Here is an 18,734-nt window from a genome sequence, read left to right as displayed (position 1 = left end):
AGGGTCCTGAGTAGCTCAGTTTAAAAACCACCTGGGTATTTTACAAGGCCCTGGGGCGTGGCATCTCCTCCACAACACATTAAGCTGCAAACTTAGATTTTTATTGTAGCCCAAAAGATTCTGGTTAAAAGGCTGGCTAGCCTGGAAAGATAGGGGCTGGGGTCCATCTCATGGCATAGTTCAGGTCAGGGGGCTGTGGCTGCAGTAGAGCTGGGACAAGGTCCTGCTGAGAGCGGGCCCCAGATTCCTGCATGAAGAGAGAGGCTAACAAGGGTCAGGTCCTGGACTACAGCAGATTTGGTCCCAGCCATTCAGTCCAAGTTCTGTCCCTTGCCTCACCTCTGCAGTCGCCCGCACTTGATGGTGCTCAGCAGCATCTCCTGTTCCTTGGGGGTGGCGCAGGCATCATAGGCAGCCAGTAGGCTAGGGGTGGAGTGGAGCGTTTGAGTTTCTAAGGCTTGACGATGGCTAACTGCTGGCCCATCTGAGCAGCTTGGGCCAAAGTCATAGGAGGCAGGAAGGGGTCAGCATTGATTAAAGGGAATCAGAACCACTGGTGTACTTCCTGAACCTGGCATTCAAGGCCCTGCCCCATCCTGCTCACCCTCCCTTCCTGCTCTTGCAAATGTTCTCTAAGTTCTTGGCCCAGTTTTCATGGCCCAACCCCTCCCCTCCAGGTTGCCTTTGCTGCTGCACCAAGTGGAATGTTTCCCTCCCTCCTGTGGGCTCCCCAGTACCTGAGACACTGTGTGGTCCTGGCTAGCACCCTTCCTTACCACCCAACCTCCATGAACACCCAGGATCCAGCTGAGTCTGTCCATCTCGAGGTCTGTACAGCCCTCACAGAACCAGGGCTTCCACAAAGCACTGGTTAAGCTGAATTCCATGCAGGGAAGGCAGGGGCAATGGACCCCAATGGGCTCTGTGGGGGCCTACCTGGCAGGAGTGCTGTACCGATCCACCAGGGCTGCTGCCTTCTCCCCACTCACTCCTCGCACCTGCATCAGCTGTCGGGCGAAGACCTCCCTCACAGACTGGGCCTGGGGTCACGGCAGGACTGTATTAGGGGTTGTCTGGGGCTGAACCACATTGAGGAGGACCTGGGCAATGGCAGTACCTTGTTTTTGATGGCTCCCGTGTTGAAGTCATTGAAGGTGAGGAGTGAGCAGAGAGGATTTGGGGAGGGCCCAGCTCCCGATTCGGAGTCCCCTGGGGCTCCCCAGGGGCGACTGCGTAGGGTGTGGCCCTGAGGGGAGAGGGGACTGAGGCCAGGCCTGAGCTCTAGAGAAAACCCCCCAGCCAGTTCTTGCCGGATCCTAGGCAAGGAGTGGGCCAACCTGGGTTCTTACTCACTTTGCCTTTCTTGAGGGAGCACAGGGCCCAAGAAAGGGACCAGTGTCAGACATGTGCACCTGCTTACCTGGTAGAGTCTCTCCAGGCCCCGTGTCAAGAGGGCCAGGTAAGCAGCTGACTCCTTAATATCTGCTGTGCGCTTCACAAAGAAGCCATCAATGACCTGGGGAAGAGGACCCAACAGAGAGAGATAGCTCCTGGCCCGAGCCTCAGACCACAGAGTCCCTGCCAGCCTGGCCCTGCCCTCTCAGCTCACCTGAGTATTGGTGACAGCTTGCAGCAGCGTACTCTCAGGAAGGCTGAGGTTGTGCACTGAGCCATGTTCTTCCACCAAGTACACTCGGCGCCGCAGGCCACAGCGCTTCAGCCGGAACTGGGGAAACAGAGGGGTGGGGGGTTGGGGTCAGGCCTGGATGTCCCTAGGCCGGGCCATTTCTCATGTCACACTCAATATCCTCATGGGACACTGGTCCCACCAGTTCACCTTCTTGTCCTAGTCTTCCTACTTGTCTGAGTGGCCTCCACACCTTCATTCATACTGTCACTCTTGCAGGGAAAGCCCATCCAACATTTTTAGCTATGCCCATTTTTCAAGCCTCCCTCATCCTGTACGTGGTCTAATTATGGGGCCAGCCCAGAAGCCAGTACTGAGAAACAGCGATTCCACTTCTGGATCTTTGCACCTTGTTCTGCAGTCTGCAGGGGCTGGACACTCCAGGGGTCTTTAATATGCTCCTCAACCCAGCCAGGCACCCTGTGCCCCTGGAGGGGACTGAAGGGGTCTGATTTTGGGGCTGCCCTGGAGCAGCTCTAATGGGGTATGGCTGGAGTTGTGGGAACTCTGCCTTGAGGATACCCAGAAGTGCCCCCTGGATTCCTCCCTGCTGCGAAGGAGACCCCAGAGCAGGCAGGAAATAGTGGGTTTGGTGAGGCTGATAAAGGTACCTTCTGTTCCCGGAAGCGACCATCGATGATGCTGCTACACAGGTCATCCAGCCTCTTGCGCTCCACAATGTGGTCCAGGACTAGTTCCCCAGGTCTTGCTGCCAAGAGGCCAAGGATCCCATTGGCTCACGTCCCCCCACCCACCATGCCCTGCCTCTGACACCCACCTGAATATCCACACCCCTTACCCGGGTCTCTGGGCCTGGTCTCCTGCGCCACCCACACGAAGTCCCCAACATGCAGTTTGCGCACTGTGTGCGTCACGTGCAGCCGCTGCAGCTGGCGGAGTAGCTCTGGCCTGTGCCCAGCTCTGGAATTGCATGGTGGAGACTTAGGTCAGGGTAGGTCAGTAACACCCCCCAGCATCCTCTCCCTCACTTCCCCCCACCTCACTCACCCCTTGGCCTCACCAACATCCACACACAACACCACCCTGTACTCTCCAGGCCTCAGCTCCAGTAGTGGCTGCTGGACTCTGCCTTCGCTGGCACCACTACAGGGAGGTGGGGAGGGAGAGCAGGGTATGAGGCCAGAACCTCAGTGCCAAGGCAGTTTCCCTCCAAACCCAGTGGAAGTGCAGCCACAGCTCAGCTGTAGGTGATGGAGACGGGTGGGGTGTTGGCCTCATTTCCAGTACTCCTGCTTCCCTTCTCTTTCCATCCTCCCTCTCCCTGCCCCCTTCCTCACAGCTCAGCTGAGGCTGATCCTGGCACTTCTGGTTCCTCCCCAGAGGGCTCTTCTGGCCCAATGGGCACATTCAGCGAGCTCAGGCCCTCTGACTCGGCCAACTTCTGGGCCAGCTCCAGACCCTCCGGGGTCAGTGAGTACCTGGTAGGCGGAGAAGATGAACACAGATCTCCCTTCACTCATACCTGGCAGGCTCTCCTGCTTGCTCCCAGCCAGGCTGGCCTCATTATGCCCTTGGCGACCCTGCACATATAAGTCCAGTGGCTTCCACCCCCAACACTCCAGGCTGTGTTCTCGCCACTCAAGTCCGCTTCCTCTGGACCTGCCCAGGGCTGTTTCTCAAGTCTGCAATAAGTATGTCTCAGACAAACTTGACTTCCTCCCAACTTCATCCATACTGTTGCCTTCTCCCTGGAATGCATCTTTTCTGCATCTCTACCCTCAAAATTCTAAGACGTGTCAAATGCCACGTCCTCAGCAAAGCCTTTCTGCTCTTCCAATAATTTGTGGCACCTCCCCTCTCTGTTCCATCTCAGATCCTCCTGGTGGCTCCTAGGGGTAAGGCCTCCCCCAACTTCAACATTATGAAGCCTAGGAATTGCTGAGTGACTACAGGCCCTACTCAGAACACCATGCATGGTCCCCCTCCCTGCCTCCTGCACCCCTGTATTTGATCCCACCTGGCTGGCTGGTGTGTCCTGAAGACCAGGTTCCTATGGAGGAGGGAGCGGAGGGCTGGCCAGGGTCGAGCACTCACAGGGGCTACCTGTCCACAGGGTAGGACACTCTTAGAAAGCCCTTGGTGCTGCCACGTGTCCAACTCCCTGTGCCCCATACCACTGCTTGCTCCTGAGAAGGGCAGCCTCTGGGGGGCTCAGGGTCAGATCCAGAGCCACTTGACCCCATCCGTCCACACCTCAGTGCTCACCCCAGGAACATCCTGGGCACACCTCTGCAGCAGCTCCTCCTTGGTCAGGAAGCTGTGGCCACTAGGGTTCTGTAACCAAAGGAGACTCAGTGCCTGGGCCAGTCTCCTCCAAGAACCTCATGCCCCGCTGCCTCGGTTCCCCTGGCTCCAGGTGTAGTCACACACTCACCAGGTGTTCTCTGTAGAGCAGCAGCAGTACTGCTCGAGCTCCCGAGTGCCGAGCTGGCCAGTAGCTGCTAGAGCTTCCCACTTTGGGCTGGGATGGCACCTGAAAGGTACAGAGGGACTTTGGAACACAAAAGCCAGAGAGACACGCATTGTAGACCAAAACCCTAGCTGGGCTGAGGTTCAGGTTCTATCTCAGCAGGCTGCATGGCCCTGGATAAGTCACTGAGCTGCCTCTCAGGTTCCACATCTGTAAAATAGGCCAGATGATGGGATGATCCCCTGCAAAGCTGAAATGAGACTATGGAGAGTTGTGGGAAGTTGTGTAATCGACCTGCAGCCTCAATTCTACCACCCACTGAAGCACAGAGGTGATAACACAAGAAAACTCAGTAACAGCAACCCCCACAATTTACTGGCCTTGGCCTGCTAAATAGCTTGATCATGCAACTCTCCCAACAGACTCTATTATCAATCAACATACTCATCTACGGGTGCAAAAACTATTAGAAAGAATAACTAATTTGCCCACGGCCAGGCATTACTGGTGGGGAAATCTGGATCCAAGCCTGCTAAATCCCCCAAGGCAGAACATCTTACTGCTAGTGCTCCCACTTTTCCTTGCCCCCTCCTCACTGGCATGGAAGAGTCCGGGACTCCGGCAGGTGGCTCTTCCGGGGCTGGACTCTTTGCTCCAGATGAACCTGGGGCATGATCACCTGCGGAAGCAGAAGAAGGTCAACCCCAGATCGCACGGAATCCAGCAGGTGGGAGGGTCCGGGACGCTGCCAGCTCATATGATAGCTGAGAGCGGCGAGACTCTGAGAGCCTCTAGCTGGTCCAAGGTCAAGCAGCAACTTGGACAGGAGTGGGTAATTAAGGTATCCCAGGTGGTTATGGAGGATGCACCTGGAGGAGACTCGGGAAACCACCGACCCCTGCCCCCAGCGCTCACCGCCTGATGATTGGTGCTGCTGCAGCCGCTGGTCCAGCATCCGGCAGAGCCCGTCTCCGAAATGCCGTAGGATCTTAGCTTCTTTGCCGCTGCGCAGGGGAAGTGGGTAACGCCGGAGTGAGCGCAGCGCCTGGCGGGGGGTTGGGAGGTTGGGGTACAAGGTACGGCACCGAGTCAGGGCGGGCCTGGTGGTCTGGCTCCGCCAGCACCTGCTCCATCAGGCCCGGCTGGGACCCACCTTTTGAAATACGAATTGTGTGCGTCGCCCCCTGCTGGCTGCCTCGTCCCGCCACTCGGTCAGCCAACGTACAAAGAGCGGGTTGGGGCAAATCGGCAGCGGGCGTTTCCGGCCCAGGCGGACCGGCACCGCCATGGGCCCCAGGACTGGTCCTTTGGCGCCTCACGCCGGTGGGACTGGGACGCCACCAGTTCTGGACAAAGGATTCAACACCTGGTTCAGAGGGTGAGGGAGGGACCTCTCCAAACACGTGGTCTGATGAGGGTCACTAACTAGAAGATAGTCTCCTGCTGCCCTCCCAGTCTCTGTACAACTCTTAAGACATACAGTGCTGTCCCGACGGCCTTCCAGCCACCACCCACTTCCAGTCTTTTGGACGCGGCCCCCGGAGCCTTAACCCGCCCCTTCCTCTCACCACAGATTCTGGAGCGGTCTTCTTTGTGCAAGCGAGAGAAAGGGGGACAGCGCCCCCAGTGGCCAGGAGGGCTGGCTGGGGCTGTGCTTAACCAAGTAACCTGAAGCTGTCAGTTTCAGCCTCACCCTAGCGGAGGAGGCTGGAGAAACTGGGCTTTGCGAAGAGCGCGAGAGGTGGGGTGTGGGGGGCAAACAGGTGCAGCTACATTTTCAGTAGAGATATCTAGGAAGGTGTACAGGGAATAAAGACACAAAGGTGACGCAGGAGGAGCTTAAGGACCCTCTAAGGAAAAGGGGGTGGAGAAAACGACACAGGGCAGTGGGGAAGTGGTGCGAAGTCTAGGACGTGCAGGGAAGGCCAAAGGACGGAGGGAGGGGGACAGAGGTGCTGCGCGTCCTGTCAGGTGGGGGGGGGGGGGTGGCTGAGATCCGCCGGTAGTTAGATTTGGAGGAGCAGTTTGAAGGTAAGAAGCCCGGACATGGGTGGAAAGGAACAATTGGACGTTTTAGCGACTCATTAAGATGAAATCTACGCAGAGGTCCCAGGTTGAGGGACAATACGTTCTTGTTTATTTTTTTTGTTTTTATCCTCGCCTGAGGACATTTTATCTTCAGATACAGAGAGAGGGAGGAAGAGACAGAGAAACATCGACATGAGACATATCCAGTGGTTGCCACCTACACAACCCCAACCGGGCCGGGGACAAACTGCAACCGAGGTACCTATCCTTAACTGGAACCGAACCCGAGACACTCTGGTCTGCGGGCTGACGCTCTAACCGCTGAGCCAAACTGGCCAGGGCAATACGGTCTTGTTTGAAACGTGTAGCAAAATCACAAGAAGTTGAGCACAAGGGTCTCAGCCAGGGACTTGGGGCAGCTACCTGCAATTATTACGGAAGTCTCGAGGTGCTGGTCTGAATCTGCAGGCCTTTCAGACTCCGCCCAGCCTCGACCCAGCTCCCCCAGCCTACTCAGAATTCCCGCCTCCCTCACGACGCTGCCTTATAAGGAGCCTCTAGCCAGCGTTAGGGTTGGTCCCGCCCCCTCCAGTCTCTTGTCCTAATAAGGACATCTAGGCCATCCCGTGGCTAGGGGCGGGAGGGAGCGTCTCCAGGGTAACTTCGATTTCCCCCTCCCCCTCCCCGTTGCTCTGGGAAACTCCAAGGCTGAAAACAGGTGGAGCCAGCCTCTTCTGGCAGGGTCGCTAGCGAAAGGCGGGGGTCGCCTGTGGCCTTCACCTGGGGCTCCCCAAAGCTCGGTTGGTGGGCGGTGCGGCTCAAAGTCCCTGACTACAACCCCCGGCATGCTCTGCGAGGTACCCCACTCCTGGGCGTTACTCCCAGATCGCGAAAACCGGGCTTCCAGCTCTTCATTTACAGCCTTTATTCCACATATGGAGTCTATAGCTCTAGTTCCCTTGTTTGCCATCCTGTTTTCTCTGCCTGCACAGTGTGAGGCCATGGTCTTTGTTCGAGGCCAACAAAATCTTCCAGAGTCCTTCATCCGTTTTTTTTGTGAAGCATTATGCTCCCGCAGAGCTTGTCTCAATTTTTGTAGGTCTTAAGTGAACCATATTCCTGGTTATTAACTCGAGAACGAGATTCAAGTATGATTTAATATCTATTTCCTCTTTCCGCTGTCTAGTAAAAGGCATATAATCCTTGGACTAAATGCACAAACCCCTGCCTCGTGAATTTGCCAAATATTTAAAACAAGAACAAAGCTCTGTTTTAAAAAAATTTCCTTGTAGCCTTTCCCTTATTTTCTTGTTCTTTTATTCAAGTTAGATATGTTCTCAGGAGACAAGACTGGCTTTGCACATGGAGAGTACTCAATAAATGTTTATTAGATCGAAGGCGCCTTATAGTTGGAATTCTCCTTGCTCAAGGACTGATTTCCAAGTTAATGAATAGTTTGCTTCAATTCAGAAAAGAAAATATTAACTCACTTAAAATCTTCAGACCAAGTGACCCAAGAAGTGCCAAAATGGTTCTTAGGAAAAACCGTTTCGCAACGAGCCGAGGAGCCGCAAAGTCTGGGCTCATTTTCGGGTCTATTACCGAGGGCCGAACGCCGACACCTTTCTCAGCTCAGAACCTTCCTGGGAAACCCGGCCAATGGGCGCGCGCTCCGTGCCATAGCCCCGCCTTTCTCGGACTACATTTCCCGGTGTGCAGTGTGGCGGGCTGACGAAAAAGACTGCTACCCAGCGAGCCAGAGGACGGCGCAGAACCCTCGGACTTCATTACCCGTCGGCCCGTAGTGGGAGCGCCGGAAGCCCGCCCCGCCCCTCATTGTGCGGCTCATACTAAACGGAAGGGGCCGGGAGAGGCCGCGTTCAGTCGGATCCCGGCAGCAGCTGCAGCGGCTCTCGGCTTTTTAGGCTCTTCTTACTCTCTCCTTTTCGCTTCCGGAAACATGGTGAGCGCCAGGCCACGGTGCCTGAGGGGAGGCGGCTGCGAATCGGCCGTCTGCGCGCGCGGGAGGTAACGGGGAAGCGACGTCGGCACCCCCTCCCCCAGCTCCCCGAGCGGGATGAGGGTCTCATGCTGAGGGGCGGTCGGTGCTGGGATGCGCGTGCGCGCCCGCGGGCGCCGGGGAGGGCCGCCTCGAACGTCGCTCGCGCGCCCCCTGGGCTCCCCTCCCCTCCCCCACCCCCTGGTGCGCCCGCGCGGACACCGACCGTGGGGGAGGGGTCCGAGGCGCGCGCGTACTCGTCCCTCGAGGAGCAGCCGGTGTCGCGCGCTGCAGTGGGGCCGAAGTGAATCGGTTCACGGGAACGCGCGTTCGACGGAGCACGCGGTATCCAAACTCACCCCGGGGGCGGCAAGGGAAAAGCGCGCGAGCGGTCTTGGCGCGCGCGCCCCACCCAAGGGCTGTTCTTGTCTCCGCGTCACCCTCCCTCGGCAGGCGGGTCAGTGTCGAGAGCAGGTGGTAGGGATGCCTGCGTCCAGGAGGGGTGGGGGCGGCGGGGTCTGGGCGCGGGCACTTGGGATTAGGAACTTGCACGGCGCTGCACGGAGCGTGCAGCACAGGGGCCGTGGCCCTGCTTCAGAGCGAGCGAGCCCATAAAGCGAGCTGGGTTCTCCGCCCTGTACACCCGGCAAAGGCTGAACGGCGCTGTCCGTCGGCGCGTGCGCACACGTTCAGGCCCGGCCGCTGGGCCCAAAACCCTGGACGAGCGGGGCCGTAGGCTTTCCCGGATGGGGCCTGAGGGTGGAGCCGAGTTTAGGGAAGTGACCCAGGCGGGCACCGCCCGGAAACCACCCCGCCCCCTGCGTTCGGCCCTAGGGCTGCGAGAACCGAAGGTCGTGTAACTTGCCCGGGCTCGGGCCTGCAGCCGAAAGGGCTGATATGGCAGCCAGTAAAGGCGAGTCTTTGAGGTTGAGGCCTCTAGTTAGAAGTTTTTCTGGTGAGGGAGGCCGAGTCTAGCCGATCTCCTTTCCCCGCCTACTCCGGAAGCGGCGGAGTCACGTGGCCCACTTCCTCTGCAGTTCCGGGAGGGGGGCCGCGGAAGATTTCGTCGTGGACTGTCGTTGCCTTCCCGGGTGTCCCCCAACACGAACTGTAATAAAAGTTGAAAGGGCTCTGAAGGACCGTGGCGCTTGAGTTTGGCCTGTTGATTTGTATCAACGACCTTTAGGGCCTATGTTTTTTCCAAAGAATGGGAAGTTGTCGAATAGGGTTTGTCTAATTATAGAGGTCTTCCTCGTCTTGCTTTGGATGAGGAAGACCCCAACAGAGAAGAGGATAATTTGTGTAATAACTGTATTGAGCAGTTCTGATGAGCTTGCTAGAGCTCTTGAGCACATTTGGTGTCCCATCTAGCATTGTGGAGTGTCCTATGTGCCTTTCGCCTCTCTGAAGTTCTGCGTCAGCACTTTTATGCAAAAAGCTGAGGCTGAGTAGGAAACAAGTCAGTAGTCCGTGGAGTCTTTTAATTCTGTGCTAACTTCTCAGACAAGGCTCTGCTTCTTACCAGTCTTTAATTTTTAGCCTGTAAGGTATCAGGGTGGGGAGGAATGATGCTGAATTAGGTGATCAGAGGTCTCTTCCACAGCTGCCATTCTGGGATTGTGCCCCATCGGGTTCTTTGACAGTAGCTTGGGTGGGAAAATGGGGTCACTTGTTTTGGGAAGGGGATTAATGACCTCTTGGGGCTGAGGACTACTAATGGACCTCCTGAGAAGGCAAAGGAGGGAGTTTGAGGGAGGGGTTCTAGAAACCTTTTCTTTATGAGATACGCGTGGCTTGTCCCCCAGGCCTCTGGTGTGGCTGTCTCTGATGGAGTCATCAAAGTGTTCAATGACATGAAGGTGCGTAAGTCTTCAACACCAGAGGAAGTGAAGAAGCGCAAGAAGGCGGTGCTCTTCTGCCTGAGTGAAGACAAGAAGAACATCATTCTGGAGGAGGGCAAGGAGATCCTGGTAGGCGATGTAGGCCAGACAGTAGATGACCCCTACGCCACCTTTGTTAAGATGCTGCCGGACAAAGACTGCCGCTACGCCCTGTATGATGCGACCTATGAGACCAAGGAGAGCAAGAAGGAAGATTTGGTTTTTATCTTCTGGTGAGCTCCTCATGCAGGCACCACTTCCTGTCACCTGTCCCAGTTCTGCCCTAACCCCTTTTCTCAGGATGGGAACTCTGTAGCTCCTGATTAACCAGAGGTGTATTCTTTGTAGGGGAGTACATTATAACAGAACACTTGTTAATGAGGAACTTGATAAAAGCTTGAATGCTAGGGGCCAAGCCAAGTGTTTCTGGGAGTCATTTATAACTTGAGGACACTTCCTAGTCTTGGAGGTGAGTTTTGCTGCAAGTTCTCTCTTTTTCTCCAGGGCCCCTGAGTCTGCACCCCTTAAGAGCAAAATGATCTATGCCAGCTCCAAGGATGCCATCAAGAAGAAGCTGACAGGTAAGGGCCAACATTGGTGGTGCCACATGTGCTTCTGCTCAGTCCTTGGCTGCAGGGTGGGGTGACTGGTGTGGCAGAGGAGGTTCTGTCCCCTCTTCCCTGCCTGTTTGGAGGGTAACCTTGTCCCTTTTATCTTCTCTGATTGGCTTCTTCCCAGCCATAACACTGCCCAGATCCCAGCCACCACCCTAATGCTTCCTGCTCACAGACACTCCCCCTTCTTCCCCACAGGGATCAAGCATGAATTACAAGCAAACTGCTACGAGGAGGTCAAGGACCGCTGCACTCTTGCGGAGAAGCTGGGGGGCAGTGCTGTCATCTCCCTGGAGGGCAAGCCTTTGTGAGCCCCCTCCAGCCCCCTGCCTGGAGCATCTGGCAGCCCCAGACCTGCCTGTGGGGGTTGCAGGCTGCCCCCCTTCCTGCCAGACCGGAGGGGCTGGGGGAATCCTAGCAGGGGGAGGGCAATCCCTTCACCCAGTTGCCAAACAGTCTCCCACCCCCTGGACCTTCCTTCTCCTTCCACCCTTGACGGTTCTGGCCTTCCCAAACCGCTTTTGATTTTCTGATTCCTCTTGGGTTGAAGCAGACCAATCCCCCCTACCCCAAGCACCCCAGTTTGGGGAAGGGCCTGTATTTTTTTTAACGACACCCCAACTTCCCACCTGTTCTCCCTCTCCCATGCTGCCAACTTCTAACCGCAATAGTGACTCTGTGCTTGTCTGTTTAGTTCTGTGTATAAATGGAATGTTGTGGAGATGACCCCTCCCCATGACACCTGGTTTCCTCCCCTTTTCCACCCAGTCATGGTCGCTCATGGAAACAGGACCAGTAAGGGACCCTCAATTTAAAAAAAAGAAAAGAAAAACACAACAATAAAAAGGCTCACTTAATAGGACGTTTGTTTCAGAATTGGGGCCCTGGGGAACTTGTGGAGAGTGGTAGGCTAGGAGAATGAGCAGCATTCTCTGTGCTTTACCTTCAACCAGCCCAATACCATTATGTGGCCTCAGTGACTGGCCAAGTCTCTTCTGATAGTTGCCATTCATTCCATGGGTAGTGCCACAGTTGGCACCAGATTGGCTATTTAGGCGGTACCTGAGCTAGGGCATATCAGCAGAAGGGGTTTTATGACTGAACTGTTTTCTTCTGTAGCCTTGACCTTAGTAGGCAGCAGGGCAGTGAGGCCCCTTCTCTGGTGCCCTGCTCAGTTCTTCCAGCCACTACCTTCTTCCCTGGAGGGCTGACTCATTTATTCAGGCTGGGTCCAGTAGCTGCTGTGAGTCAGAAGCCAAGTTGAGTCTGGCCTGCTGCAGATGTGTGGCTGGAGTACAGGGTGGGGCTAACCAGGAGGAGCTCAGGACTTCAGACCCAGGTGTCTTGGGCTCCACCCCCCCGTGTTTAATCAAGGGGGTGTTGGCTAGAGGTTCCAGCCTTTTGCCAGCATTGCTGCTGGCACTCCAACCTGTACTTCAGGCTTTAACCTGCCCGGCAGGTAAAGGTATCCTAGAACTCTTGCTCCAGGGGTGGTAATGTGGGTTTATACCCACCTGTACCCCACCCCCACCCCAGTCTAAAATAGCCTAAAGTTAGCTGGTTCCTGGAGATGGCAGTATCTGTGAGAGGCAGAAAGGGGTAATTCCATTTGTTTAGGAAATAGGTGTAGAGGATTTGTGACTCGTCTTAATGTGGTCCATGCCTTGAATACTTCTGGGTCTTGCACCTTCCCATGAAGAATCAGTTGGTACTCTGGAAGATGACTAAGGATGCTGTAGGGTCCTCCCCATGTTCCCCCAGGATCTGGTCTCCTGGTACAGGGTATGCCTGGTGGGTCCTGAAACTGGGAAGTGAGGATGAAGCAGGCCTTAAAAATTTTTTTTTTTTTAATCCTCATCCAAGAACATTTTTCCATTTTTTGTTCAGATAGAGTGGGAGGGAGAGAAACATCGATGTGAAAGGGATACATTGAGTGGTTGCCACCTGCACAACCCATCCAGGGCCGGGGACAAACTGCAACCAAGGTACGCACCCTTAGCGGGAACCGAACCCAGGTCTGTGGACCGTAGGCTGACGCTCTAACCACTGAGCAAAACCAGCCAGAGTGAAGCAGGCTTCTTTGTTACAAAACCAGGCTCTATTTTCGGACAGGCTGGGGACAACTGAACTCTGGGGCCAGAAGGTGGGTGGGAGCTGCCTTTCTGTCCCCGGGGGAGTGAGGTCAGGGCCTTGGGGCTCTGCTTACCTGTGGACAGGTATGGTGCCCATGCTGCTGTATTCCCTTGCAGGGTTTGGCACCTGGAGTGAGCCTTGGGTTTGACCTGGGAGATTATGGGCATGGCTAGAGGCTGCTGTGGGTGGGGAAGAAGGCATCTTGCCAGTGTGACAGGAGGTCTGAGACTTACTCGTTGTCCCAGAGCAGTCTCTGGCCGCTCTAAGGCTCCCTTTTGAGGGTGACAAGGATGTTCCAGAGAAGCAGGGTGATAGCCTGCAGAAGAGAAAGGTCCTGGATGTCCCCAGCCTGTGCCACCGTGCTCCCTGAGACCGTGTTGCTCTTCATGTGCCTCAAATAACTCCCCATTCTCTCATCCCTGCCCTCGGCAGTAACAGCTGCCATCTATTGAGGACATAACTACTGTTGATAAGGGCAGGGTCCTGGCCCAGATGAGGAAACAGCTAAACCTCAGCTGGGACTTCTCAAGGTTGCCTGACCCCTCCCAGCAACACTCAGACACTTGAAAAGAACCCAGGGTAGGAGTTGGGGAGGTAGCAAGAAGGCTTAGTGAAGCTAGAGGGTTCACCTGATGAGGTTCTTGCTGAAGGAAGACATGGCAGTTAATGAAGACTTGAAGTTAATGAGTTCTGGAGAGAAAAGAGGAATGGGAACCCTGATAGGGTAGGCAGCCTAGTGGCAGGGTCTCCAGGGCCATGCATCACACCCTGCTTGGCTGAGAGGCACACGCACACCAGTTCCTGGTGTGTGCTTTGTCCAAAGCCTTGGCGTTCTCGTAATCGGCCAGGGACTGCAGCCACTGGTATAGCAGGTCCTGGGGCCAGTAGGGACACAGGATCACTGTTGCCCACCACCCTCATCTACCTTCCCTCCTTGGTTGCTCCTGTCCTACTGTCCTCTAGTCCTGAGGTCTGCCTACCTCTCACCTTGGCTGACTGTGTCTCCCATGTAGTATCTCAGCATGTCTGACAGCTTCAGGTCCTGGTCTGAGGCTACTCAGCCCTCTAGCTTCTGAATCAGGAAGGTGGAGGCAGGAGAGGGAGCTTGTTGAGGAGCAGCTAAGGGTTGTGGGGCTGCTGCTCATTTAAATATCTAGCATCACTTGATAACCACTCTAGGTCAAGCCCTGATGTTCATGGGAGTAGGTCAGGGAAGGCTTCACAGAGGAGGTGGTATCTGATCTGAGACTTGGGGGTTGAGTAGAAATGAAACAACAGCCAAAGGCTTTGCCAGGTGTGTAAGCCTGGTATGTGCTCAGGGAACCAGAGGTTCAGTGGGGACATTTGGACAGCAGTGACCAGAACACAAAAGGCTAAAGTGCAAGCTAAGGACTTTGTTGCTTTGTGTCTTGGGCAGTTTCTAGAAGGGGCAGGATCATTGAGTCTTGAGCAGGGAAGAAATGAGGTCCAACACATTTTAAAAAGACTGGCACACTCCAGTGTCTTTCTTGGAGAAGAATTCAGAAAGAGTGGGTCTGGGGCAGGATGTTGGAAGCACAGTGCAGGCTGCCAGAGGCAGGTGGCACATCCTTGTAAATGCTCACCAAGCCCAGTTCTCACTCTCCTCCCGTCACACCACACACACTTGAGACTGGATCCCCGTCTGCACTCCACTTCTTTATTAAACTAGTCTGAAGGATAAGTCCAGGGTATCGTGAACATGAGGATTCCAAAATTATCCTGGAGCTTTACCCTTTCCCAGGATTCTTCCCTGCAAAGGATCTTTGTATGGCCTTTCAACACAGAAGGCAGTACTCACCCTTAGTCTTTCAAAAAATTCTGACAATTTGAGGAAGCGCCTAAGAGGAGGGAGTGGGGAGGTAGGAAAGGAGCCTTAGGTGGGTGTTTAAAGCCTCCCTGCTCTGACACCACCCTTGGGGAAATCTGTTTCCCAAATCCCGGTAGGCACTTCTGCAATTCCCACCTAGAGCAGGTAGATAGGCTTCCACAGTGACCCCTTGTGGGCACAACACAGTATTACAGGCATAAAGGGCAGGAGAGGTGAAAGAATCCTCACTTTTTTAGCTGGTTGACGTATGTGTTCCCAGACTGCTCAGTGGGGCTGAGAGAGGGATATAATGGTCTGCCAGGCCTGTTGGGGAACAGGCCTCCATCAGAGCTCATTGGTCTGCATGCCAAGCCCCACCCCTGGTGTTTGTGGCCGTGGACAGACACAAGGCATTTCCTCTCTCCTCTCTGGGGAATCAGACCACGAGGAAGAGAAGGCAGGGAATCCAGGGCCCCTTGGGCACTGAATACAATTGTGGGAGTGCATGATTCAGTCTGCCTTTGGGTGTGGTACTCCAGCAGGAAGGTCCTCTCATGCTCAAAGTCATCCACCTCCTAAGACAAGACTCACTTACACTAAGTCACCAGGAACATGGCACCACAGACAACCAAGGGTGGCACAATCTTTCTCGAGGCCAGGCCCTACTAGAGGCTTCCCTCCCACAGCCATCCTGAGCCTCAATCTTTGCTATGGATTTGGGTCCCTGGGTTGAATCCAGAGAGCAGGCCCAGGGGTCACCTTGAACACTGACATGCCAGTGATGAGAGCTTCATCTGCAGACTTCACAATATTCCTCAGAAAACCCCCAAGGATCTCCTTCCGGTTCTTTCCTCAGACACTCAGCTGAGGCACACGTGGAGAGGGTATGATGAGGTGGGCATTTGTACCCCCCACCCCAGGCACTTTGCCAATGAGGTGTTGACAGAGGCTTGAGCCCACTTAGAGCCCTGTCTCCCACCCCCAGGGGTGACCCCTGCACTCTGGCTCAGCTCACATCCTGGTTGTGTTCCAAAAAGACAAGTTGTGGTCTTGCCACAGGGTAGGGTGAGCCGCCTGGCGCTGCAGAAAGACTTCATGCATAGCAACTGTCTTCCTGAAGATAGCCAAGTACTCCATGCAGAGAATGGCAGGCAGCTCAAGGACTGCTTAGTTCTGATCATCCTGCCCCTTGCCCCCTCAGCAGCCCTGGGGTCAGAGTCCCTTAACATCCATAGGGAATATTCAGGGGGCGCTGGGCTGGGCTGGGCTGGGGCGTTGTCATAGACAAGGAAAGGAGGTAGCATTCATACTTCTAGCTCCTGCTTTGTTTTGGCAAACAAATGGAGCTGTCTCCTTCACCCAACTTCTGCAGCTTTTCTCTTGAAGCCTCAAAGTCTGGCTCTGGAAGAGCTGGGGAGATCTGCTTAAAGGAGGGATAGAGCTGGGAGACCTTGTTGCTGAGAAGGCCATCACCCACACCCAGAAGCCTGGCTCAGCCATCCGTCCTCACCTAAGCGCCCAGGCCGGCATGCTCCTTGTTTTCCACAGACGTCATGTAGCCAGATAAACTCATGCTGGGCGAAGTGAAGTGAGGAAGGCAGCTCTGGAGGCCAGGAAGCCTGTGTGAGGTGGCTCTCCTCCCCTCCCCAAACCCTGCATCAAGCTTCCTGGGCACCTACTTTTAGGCCTCCCCAATCCCACATCCCAGATAAGGCCCAGTTGGGGCTCAGTGTCCATGCTTCAGTCAAGCTAGAGGACAGAGGATGGTTAGGACTTGGGGCCTTAGGCAAAGGCAAGCAGAGACAAGATTATGGCCCCCCAAAAAGATGCCTGATTTGTCAGAGGGGTTTGGAACAGGAACCAGGTTAAGGAACCCTGGGGTAGCAGAGGCTGAGGGAAGCAGGTTCTTCCAGCTCCTGAAGCTTTCTGTGGCGGCCATCTGAACTGTCCCCTCACTCCTTATGCAGCCTCACCTTGGTTTGAATGGTGAATTGCACCTTGTCCTGCTCACGCACTGCATCAGAGCTCTCCACCTGTAAGAAGCTGTCTCCCTGCAGGTTCACGGATATGGAAGAGGGCTGTAGGGGAGGGGAGGTCCCTGACATGACTAACCATGGCCCCTTTGCCCATCCTCGATGCAGGTTTCTGGCTCCACCTAAGCAGCATTACTTCCATAATGCCCCAGGGTCACAGGCTGGCCCCAGAGGGATCCTGGAGTCACTGCTTAGGGATTTACAATGACCACAACACTTTCCCACCCTCTCCTCCTCTGGAGCAGGCAGAATTCTTCCCATTTCATAGATGTGGAAGCTGAGACCCCCAGAGAGGTGAAATACATGTCTCAGATCATACAGCTGTGGCAGAGTTTCTCAATTCCAAACCATGCACTTTCTCAGCTACCTGCCCACCCCTTCCCCAGCTGGTTAACTCAGATACACTTTCACCAGGTATAGAGTTGGACTTTTAGTGCCAAGAGGCATTGGCTTATAGGCAAAACAACTGTATTTCTCTAAGTGAAAAGATTCATGAAGCATCAAGCTATTAGTTCATTCTTCCATTGAGCTATTCAACAAACATTTATTGAACACTTACTGGTCCACATCATTGTGCCAAGTGATGCTAAAAAGGGAAGATGCTTAGAAGCCACTCTACTTTCAAGCATTGTTCACCAGTACATAAACAGGCAACTGCCCACCTCTCACACCCAGAGGCCTCACTCTTTCCTCCCAGGCTTTGGCACACTCTGGGACCACTATTCTGACTTCTATCACCACAGGTCTTGAACTTCATATACATGCATGTTATACACTTTTTTGTGTCCATGTTTTTTAATGAGATCCATCTATGTTGGTGCAGCAGTTCTTTTTCATTGCTGTGTAGTATTCCATTAATATTAATACTTCATAGTTTATGTATCCATTCTACATTTGCTCAAGTTTGGGGCTATTATGAATAAAGCTATCATGAATATACTTGTATGTTTTTTGAAGGACCCAAGTACTCATTTCTGTTGGGTGTGAGAATTACTTGGCCATAAGATAGGCATGTGTTTAAAATGCTTTCATCAGCCCTGGCCGGTTTTGCTCAGTGGCTAGAGCATCAGCCTACGGTCCGGAGAGACCCAGGTTCGGTTCCTGCTAAGGGCGCGTACTTGGTTGCGGTTTGTCCCCGGCCCTGGTTGGTCGTGCGGGTGGCAGCCACTCGATGTGTCCCTTTCACATCGATGTTTCTCTCTCTCTCCCCCACTCTATCTGAACAAAAAATGGAAAAATGTCCTTGGGTGAGGATAAAATAAATAAATAAATAAAATGCTTTCATCAATAATGCCAAAGAGTTTTCTAATATAACTGTACTAATTTATATTCCTGCCAGCATTGTATGAAAGTTCCAGTTGCACCACATCCTTGCCAATACTTAGAATTGTTAGTCCTTTTAATTTTAGCCATACTGGTGGTAGTATGGTAATATTAACTTGTATTATCTGGGGAGGAATGACATTGAACACCATTTTATGTACCCATTGGCTATTTGGATATCTTTTGTAAAGTGCCTCTTCAAGTGTTCCTCCCCTACTCTCCTTTTTAAAATATTATTCTTTTTTTTTTAATCCTCACCCGAGGACATTTTTCCATTTTTTGTTCAGATAGAGTGGGAGGGAGAGAGAGAGAGAGAAACATCGATGTGAAAGGGACACATCGAGTGGCTGCCACCCACACGACCCAACCAGGGCCCGGGACAAACCGCAACCGAGGTACGCGCCCTTAGCAGGAACCGAACCTGGGTCTCTCCGGACCACAGGCCAATGCTCTAACCGCTGAGCCAAACCAGCCAGGGCTAAAATGTTATTCTTATTGATTTGTAGGAGCTCTTTATATACTCTGGAGACAAACTCTTTGTCAGTTTTATGTGTTGACAATATTTCCTACTCTATGGGTTGCCTTTTTTTGTTGTTGTTATTCCTCACCGGAGGAGATATTTTTCCATTGCTTTTCAGAGAGAGTGGAAGAAAGGTGAGAGAGAGAGAAAAAACAACAACATTGATGTGAAAGAGACATATCGATTGGTTGCCTCCCACATGTACCCCGACTGTGGCAGGGGATCAAACCTGAAACCCAGATATGTGCTCTTGATCAG

General features: G+C 53.9%; 3 protein-coding genes across 4 annotated transcripts; 1 reads left to right on the top strand and 2 right to left on the bottom strand.

Moving 5' to 3' along the window:
• Positions 1-96: 96 nt before the first annotated feature.
• On the bottom strand, positions 97-5,615 carry MUS81 (MUS81 structure-specific endonuclease subunit). 2 transcript variants are annotated; one of them, XM_036257995.1, is made up of 16 exons: positions 5,272-5,615; positions 5,034-5,163; positions 4,679-4,797; positions 4,083-4,181; positions 3,914-3,982; positions 3,666-3,751; positions 2,986-3,126; positions 2,696-2,791; positions 2,487-2,608; positions 2,299-2,396; positions 1,610-1,726; positions 1,421-1,516; positions 1,118-1,246; positions 937-1,040; positions 340-423; positions 97-247 (listed from the first exon to the last, which is right to left on the bottom strand). In XM_036257995.1, exons 1-16 carry the CDS (start codon positions 5,404-5,406, stop codon positions 181-183), a joined length of 1,692 nt encoding a protein of 563 aa, XP_036113888.1. In that variant the 5' UTR covers positions 5,407-5,615; the 3' UTR covers positions 97-180. The 2 variants fall into 2 exon arrangements, with proteins under 2 accessions (XP_036113888.1, XP_036113889.1); XM_036257996.1 differs by having other exon boundaries at positions 98-247; positions 4,715-4,797.
• Positions 5,616-7,805: 2,190 nt separating this feature from the next.
• CFL1 (cofilin 1) lies at positions 7,806-11,496 on the top strand. Its single transcript, XM_036259437.1, is given in 6 exon segments — positions 7,806-7,869; positions 7,872-7,901; positions 7,904-8,109; positions 9,951-10,258; positions 10,530-10,606; positions 10,838-11,496. Coding segments are annotated over 6 exon segments (798 nt in total). The 3' UTR covers positions 10,951-11,496.
• Positions 11,497-13,508: 2,012 nt separating this feature from the next.
• Positions 13,509-16,789, bottom strand: SNX32 (sorting nexin 32). Its single transcript, XM_036259675.1, is given in 13 exon segments — positions 13,509-13,647; positions 13,698-13,705; positions 13,760-13,844; positions 14,592-14,631; positions 14,850-14,868; positions 14,871-14,924; positions 15,092-15,124; positions 15,127-15,175; positions 15,360-15,464; positions 15,616-15,641; positions 15,644-15,763; positions 15,939-16,020; positions 16,574-16,789. Coding segments are annotated over 13 exon segments (867 nt in total). The 5' UTR covers positions 16,706-16,789; the 3' UTR covers positions 13,509-13,533.
• Between the last annotated feature and the right edge of the window lie 1,945 nt (positions 16,790-18,734).

The sequence above is a fragment of the Molossus molossus genome, unplaced genomic scaffold (assembly GCF_014108415.1).
Source record: "Molossus molossus isolate mMolMol1 unplaced genomic scaffold, mMolMol1.p scaffold_m16_p_13, whole genome shotgun sequence".
Taxonomy (NCBI): Eukaryota; Metazoa; Chordata; class Mammalia; order Chiroptera; family Molossidae; genus Molossus; species Molossus molossus.
The sequence above is the reverse complement of the archived record's forward strand: the minus strand, read 5'-3'. Positions and strand labels throughout refer to the sequence as shown.